The 6755-nt window shown below is 62.6% G+C and overlaps 1 protein-coding gene across 2 annotated transcripts; it reads left to right on the forward strand.

Annotated features, from left to right (window-relative positions):
* The first annotated feature begins 3734 nt into the window (after positions 1 to 3734).
* On the forward strand, positions 3735 to 6755 carry LOC308638080 (uncharacterized protein). Of its 2 annotated transcripts, XM_081275085.1 has the most exons (6): positions 3735 to 4129; positions 4217 to 4332; positions 5159 to 5185; positions 5313 to 5452; positions 5864 to 5983; positions 6360 to 6755. In XM_081275085.1, exons 1-6 carry the CDS (start codon positions 4102 to 4104, stop codon positions 6526 to 6528), a joined length of 600 nt encoding a protein of 199 aa, XP_081131211.1. In that variant the 5' UTR covers positions 3735 to 4101; the 3' UTR covers positions 6529 to 6755. The 2 variants fall into 2 exon arrangements, 1 of the variants encoding a protein (XP_081131211.1); XR_014019737.1 differs by lacking the exons at positions 3735 to 4129; positions 4217 to 4332 and having other exon boundaries at positions 5164 to 5452; positions 5864 to 6109.

Raw genomic sequence — 6755 nt, forward strand, 5'->3', positions numbered from 1 at the left:
CGTCCTCCTTACATCGGGGTCTCAGGCTTGCCTTAGTGTTACAGGCTGAGTGACCCTGCTAACCCACGGCTCAGGTGCAGCCCATCCAGAGCCCGCTGAGCTGAGCGGAGCGAGGTGACCTGGTCACTGAGAGGAGATGCGGGGAATGTGGCCCTGCTGGCCAGCGACTTCACACTGCCACCTCCAGAACCACCAGAGTAGACTCCTGTTGTGCAGCCCCCAGGGTTGTGGCCAGGACACCAGCACGGGAGGGAACTAGAGTCGTCTGGGAGCTGAGGTCACCAGCTGTGGTCCTGGGCAGCTGAGGTCCTGGGCAGCTGTGGTCCTGGGCAGCTGGGGTCCTGGGCAGCTGAGGTCCTGGGCAGCTGTGGTCCTGGGCAGCTGTGGTCCTGGGCAGCTGGGGTCCTGGGCAGCTGTGGTCCTGGGCAGCTGGGGTCCTGGGCAGCTGGGGTCCTGGGCAGCTGGGGTCCTGGGCAGCTGTGGTCCTGGGCAGCTGAGGTCCTGGGCAGCTGAGGTCCTGGGCAGCTGAGGTCCTGGGCAGCTGTGGTCCTGGGCAGCTGAGGTCCTGGGCAGCTGTGGTCCTGGGCAGCTGAGGTCCTGGGCAGCTGTGGTCCTGGGCAACTGAGGTCCTGGGCAGCTGAGGTCCTGGGCAGCTGTGGTCCTGGGCAGCTGAGGTCCTGGGCAGCTGAGGTCCTGGGCAGCTGTGGTCTCAGCTGCGGACATCTGGTTTGTTGTTTTGGCGGTGCTGACAGATGTGCCCAGTCCTCGCTGTGGGCGGAGGGACACCCGCCTCTCCATTCACACTCTGCGCTCTGTTGGCCAGGACGCTGAGCGGACCCCGAAATGGCACTTGCTCGAGGTCAGTGAGAACTTGGCCTCAGGTGTGGGAGCTACTGGGTGGTCACTGTCAGACGAGGCCAGGCTGCTGTCTGCGGTGCTGGGGGCAAGGCCTTAGCTTGATGACCGCAGCCCGTGCACAGGAGCCCGGGAGGGCGCAGACCAGGCCACGTCCCTGTTGGGCGATGCCCCGGCTTCTGCCTCCCCAGTCCAGGTGGGCCTTCCTCCCGTGGGCTGACTGACCTCCTGTCCCCCTCACACCCATGGAGGAGGGGCAGGGCGAGGAGAGCAGTGCCCAGAGGCTCAGCTGTGTCACAGCCGACTGTCAGAATGGGAGCCTGGGAGGGAGGGTGGGAGGTTGGGGACACAGTGTCCCAGCACCAGGGCCTCCTCCAGGGGCCCCAAGGCCCCAGGCCCAAGGCCCAAGCTATTTTTTTTTTTTTTGGTAAAGAGTGGCCATGATAATTGAGTTTTGGGGAATACCAGCCATTAGTGCCCAGATCCTTTGGCTCAGATAAGATCCAGTGGTGGTGGTCTTCCCTCCATGTGGTCCACCAGTGCTGGGAGGTGCTGGGAGGAGGGCTGGGTTTGTTGTTGCTGTGGACAGACACGCTGAGCCCTTATGGAACCTGTGTCAGTCCCTCGGGGGCTCACGGGGAGTGTGGGGACCAAGGTGCCCTCTGTCTCCTTCCATGAAGTGTTTGCCTCATTTGCAGCCCATTTTTCAATGGACGGAGCGACCTTCAGCAGAGATGGAGGTACGAATCACCCAGTGGCTTCCCTTGAACTCTCAATGGACATTCTTCTCCACCCTGAGCTCTTGGGCATGGTCTGTCACCACTGTGACCTGATGTCCTCCAGCCACCGAGAGCATCCTGTTGTAAACACGGAGGAACCAGCTGATGTGACGTTATGATGACTGGTCCTGTCTGTGGGCACCACTGGGTGGGGTGCGCTGGGACGTCGTGCCGGGGTGCTGTGGCTGGGGTGGGATTGGAGTGGGTCTCCCAAGCCTTCATTGTCGAGACTTATTTTTGTTTAATGTTTTAATTGGCACAGCACATCCTATGTAATAGTGGGAGTCATTGTCACAGATTCAGACATGGATACGACGTAATCTGGCCAATGGCCTTCCCTAGCACTTCCCTGTCCCTCTTTGCCTCCCTCCCTGGTCTGTGTTGGATTCTGGGTTTAGAGGTGGGGCCTTCGGATCCAAGATCCAAGTCCGCAGCCCTTGACGGAGCCCTGGAGGCTAGGAGAAGAGGGAGAGAGACCAGACCCCTCTCCTCACCTGACGAGTGAGAAGGACATTTCAGAAAAAGGAATAAAGGCAGATTGAGTGACTGGAAGAGTGGACAGTGTCCCTTTCCCTGGCCACCTCACCCCACTGACCCGGCAAACCCAGACCCTCCTTCAGCATCTCTGTTCGCTGTCAGAAAGACACTAACGTCACACCAGCCTCGGCGACGTCCTAGTGACTTTGGCACACAATCTCCTCAATTGAGGATCTGTCCCTTCATGATGTGGACTCATGACACCGTCTTCTCTCAACACCAGCATCCGCCACACCCAGGGAGGAAGCCCTGTTTCACGGGGGACTGCCGCCCACGCAGAGGGCCCCGTGGAGACCCCCAGAGCCGGCTTGCGGGTAAGGCCTCCCGTGGTTAAAGGAAAAGGGGTGCTCGAAGTCATGGAATGACCAACGTGCCTCACAGATGTGACCGAGGCCAGCAGGCACGGGGTACAGGGAGGGACCCCCGCGGGCACTTGGAGATGCTGTCCTTCCAGAATCTGTCGGCTCCATCTCCAAACCCGCTTCACAGGCCCACCCTCCCCACTAGTCTTCCCACCTCATGAGCTTCACACGGAATAAGACCCTCCGGGGCCCTGCTCCTCCCAACCTTCAGAGCCAAGGCTTGTTCACGGAGCGACAACCAGGGCTGCCGTTCTGCTTCCTCTCCTGGCTGTGGCTCCAGAGTTCCTGGTGCCACACACCCGTCCTCTCCCTCAGGTGCTGTGTTTGGGGATGCTACGACCCGTCCTGGTGGCCTGTTTCCTGTCAGAGTCAGAACACGCCTCCCATGGAGATGTGACCTGAGGTGTGGGTCACGCTGCAGGACACAGTGGCACGAGCGGGTCCTGCAGCGACTCCACACAGCGCCTTCCTCACGCCCTGGAAGGAGGCAGGGAACAGACAGCTCCTCCCAGGTGCGGGGCGGGTGGACCTCCTGTTCCTCCTTGTTCCCTGGGGAAAGACGGGATGGCAGGGGCCACCGCGATGGCAGCGGATGATGCCTGTAGGGGGCAGCGCTGGGTCCCCACCTGGGTGGTTAGAGACCCGATGGGTGCCTTGAAGGACGGCTGTGAGGGCGGAGCCCCATGGGGGAGGCTGTGGACTGGGGGGGCAGCAGGCTAGCCTGCCGCATGCCGAGGTCGGTGGGGCACGGGAAGGGGCCGCTGCCAGAGGGCAGCCTCCCGCATGGCTGGCTTCCTCTCAGAGTGAACGGGACATGCCTCCGCCGCTGCAGTCTCGCATCAGGAGGAGTGCCTGCTTCTCGGTGGCATGGAGCAGCTTGTCTCACAGCGTGTCCCTGAGGCGGCCCGGTGCTGCGTTCCAGGCGCAGGTCCGGGCCAACCCGGTTCAGCCCTCCTCCGACTTCAGCACTAGGGAAAGGGACAGCTCCCCCTCCGACTCGTGCTGGTCTCCAGGGGACACAGAGGGCACAAGTCACGTCCGCTCCCATCTCCTAGCAAAATCAAGCCACAGGGCTCTGTCCGGTGCTGGCACCCCACCTAGAGCCCAAGTGGGCTGGTGGAGGGCAGGATGGGTCAGTGAAATTGTGGGACTTGTGTATCACAGAGTCTTGTCCAGCCTCAGGAGGGCAGCAGGCGCGACATCCACCCCAGTGTGGACGGGCCTCGAGGCCAGTGTGCTATGTGAAATGGTCCAGTTGTGAAGGACTGGTGAGGGATCCGCTTATCTGAGGCACTTCGAGGAGTCAAATTCCTAGGGACAGGGGCTGGTCTCCAGGCTGGGCTGGGCTGGGCTCGGGCAGGTATGGAGGAATGGGTGCGGAGATTCCCTGGGGAAGAGGTGACGTTGCCTGGAGCGAGTGGGGTGCGCGTGTGTGTGCGTGTGCGTGTGCGTGTGTGTGTGCGCGCACGCATGTGTGTGAGGGTGGGACGCAGAGCAGAGATGCTCAAGTCTGAGCGCTCAGCCAGAGGCTCCGACACCAACTCCAGGAGGCTCGGGAGGGCCCTGCCATGCCCTGGTCACTAAGGATCCGCGCCGGTGAGGAACCGAGGGGAGCCCACCTGGGAGGCGGGCTGATGTGGTCGGTGCCCTGACGCCGAGCAGGTCTGACTTCGCTGCTCACAGGGTCAGGACACAGCCTGCTGGACCACACCCCGGTGGCTCCCCCACACCCACGCAGCGTGCTGCCCTGGAGTGTCTTCAGGGACTGGAACCTGGGCCTCGGGACTTCAGGATGTGTGGTAAGTGCAGCTCTGCTCCAGTGACCGTCAGGGAAGTTCTCTGACCTCCTCTGCAGAGCCTGGATGTGACTGTTAGGTCTGCATGGAGCAGAGATCAGAGAGGGCCCCTGGGGAGACCAGGAAGTGGGTGAAGTCTCCCTCCAGGGGGTGCCCGTCCATGCGGGGGCTTCCTGCTGGGCGCATGGGAAGAAAGGAGCCTGGCCAGGGTGTGGTGACCCACTGGAGAGGGTGGGCAGGTGAGGGACAGCTGGCCCCACAGGGGTGCCCAGCACAGACCTGCCCTCAGGCTCTGCTCCCTCTGCCCCCGTCTCTTCCCACTGGCGTCCCCGGGGACACACCTCTCGGGACAGCACTGATTCTTCTCATTCTGGGTCACAAAAAGTAAGAAGAGAAGTTTTGTTTTTGTCCTAGTGACTCCTGACCTGGGGTTAAACTCCCCTTGACTCTGTCCTCCCTCTCTCAGGTCAGACCATGGGATGGTGACATGGGCACGGCTCCCTCCTAACATCTGAGGAAATGCCCTGCCCAACTGCTCAGCCCAGGTCCCTGGTGGCCTCAGGGGGACAGGTGACTCTGCCCTGTCACACAGCTTCTTCCTATGACGTCTTCGATCTGTGCAGAGACAGAGCAGCCTCCCCGCCCCAGACCTGCTCCCACCAGAACCACAGCTCGTTCCTCATGTCCCCTGTGAGCCTGGCCCACGGGGGCACCTACAGGTGCTCTGTGTCCTCCAGGGACAGACCCTGCCTCTGGTCTCTGCCCAGGGACCCCTGGAGATTTTGGTCTCACTTAATGTCCCTGACTGGCAGCAGCGTCTCTGTCCCAGGTGTGGCTCAGGAGGATGTCAGCACAGGTGTGAGGGACCTTCTTGCCCTGTGGGACGCTTGGGCCATATGTCATGTGGCCCCTCGTCACGTCCAGGAGTCTCTGGGGGAGGCCCGCTGAATCTGGCCACGTGGCCGGGTGTCACCTGCACCCAGGGGCTTTCTGGGCTGGGCTGTGAGAGCGCTGAGGGCACCCGCCCCCTGCGTGGTCCCCCCACACCTGCCCGGGCCTTGCTGCAGCTGGACGGCAGGAGGACCGGGAGGTGGCGGGGCATCTTCACCCAGGAGACGTCTTGGTGAGCCCCCCTCTCTGCCAGCAAGCTGGTGGGGAGCACCCAGGACGGGAGCGGGGTGGTCACGGGATCGACCTCCAGAGTGTGTGGACATGCCCGGGACCCTGGGGCCACAGCGGCACTTGGTGCTTGGGGCTTGTAATTCCAGGAAGGGCGGACAAGAGTGTCCCACAGCCAGGAGGCCAGTGAGCCGGGAGGAAGGGGGAGCAGGGTGGGGGTCCAGGAAGAGGTCAGCAGTGAAGGTCCAGCAAGGGACCTCAGCTGGCACAATGTGGGGACTGGACGGTGAGACTGGTCCCTGGAGGGGCCATGCAGCATCTGCCATGCCTCTGTGGACATGCAGGTGGAGCCCAGAAAGCCCCCCGAATTCCCGTTAGCACTCACAACTGTGCATCTGCATGTGTGGACCTGCAGGTGGACGGCCATCCCCGAGCCCCTAGAGCTGCAGGTCACCTGGAGCATCCTGTCCACTTCAGTGTGCCCTGAGCCTCACCCTGGTGTCTGGGGTCTGCGACCTGAGCAGCTGAGCTGGGGGTAGGGAGCCCGAGAGCCAGACGCCTCCCTGTTTCCACCCCATCAGAGTCTGTGGTCCTCTGAGTCTCCACGCCAGCGAGGGCCGGGCAGCAGCCTGTCTGGTCAGAGCCGCAGAAGGAGCAGCAGGTTCTGGCCTCGGGTCCTCGGGCTGGGGTCAGATGGTGGTGGGAGCCTCCATTTACAGGACGACACTGTACCCTTGTCCTGGGAGCCATCTCCAGACCCACACATGCCCAGGGAGGAAGGGCTCTGGGTCCACTGAGGGCCTGGTGGCTCATCCCCTCCTGCGGGCGAGGACTCAGCTGTGGGGTTTGCCTCCGTGGACTTGGGGGGACTTGCTGTGGGTTGGGGTCATGTTCTCCCCTTTCATTCCTAGAATTCTCTCCCGTCCCAGGAAGGGGAGTACGGTCAGCTGGCTGCCTTCTCCTGTGGGTGTAGCTCTACGGCTGGCCGCCTGGCGGGGCAGCAGAGGTGTGCCCGGGCAGCAGGGAGCCCAGCTGGGAGAGCTGTCTGAGCCTTGCTTCGAGACGAGACGCTGGAGTTGAAGTCCGCAGGGACACGGGCGTCCTCGGCTCCCCACCGTGAGCCGGGCCTGGGGTGGAGTCCCGCCGCCCCTCAGGGTCCTGCCCTTGACTTGGCTGTGTTTAGAGGGGACCTCTGCGTCCCGGAGCCTTCCTCCCTCTCTCTTCTCTGGGAGTCTCTGTGACTCCTGCGTCTGCTGCCTCTGGCCCTTCCTGAACCCTTCTGGACTCTGGAGGTTATTTTCATGAAG

Source organism: Spermophilus citellus (genome assembly GCF_964194105.1).
Source record: "Spermophilus citellus genome assembly, chromosome: 18".
Taxonomy (NCBI): domain Eukaryota; kingdom Metazoa; phylum Chordata; class Mammalia; order Rodentia; family Sciuridae; genus Spermophilus; species Spermophilus citellus.

Bases quoted from the DNA above. Each gene is read 5' to 3' on its own strand.
- LOC308638080 (XM_081275085.1), top strand. From the start codon at position 4,102: ATGCCCTGGTCACTAAGGATCCGCGCCG. The intron at 5,186-5,312 runs GTGTGAGGGACC...ACCTGCACCCAG, and splicing joins TCAGGAGGATGTCAGCACAG to GGGCTTTCTGGGCTGGGCTG. The intron at 5,984-6,359 runs GTAGGGAGCCCG...TTTCATTCCTAG, and splicing joins CCTGAGCAGCTGAGCTGGGG to AATTCTCTCCCGTCCCAGGA.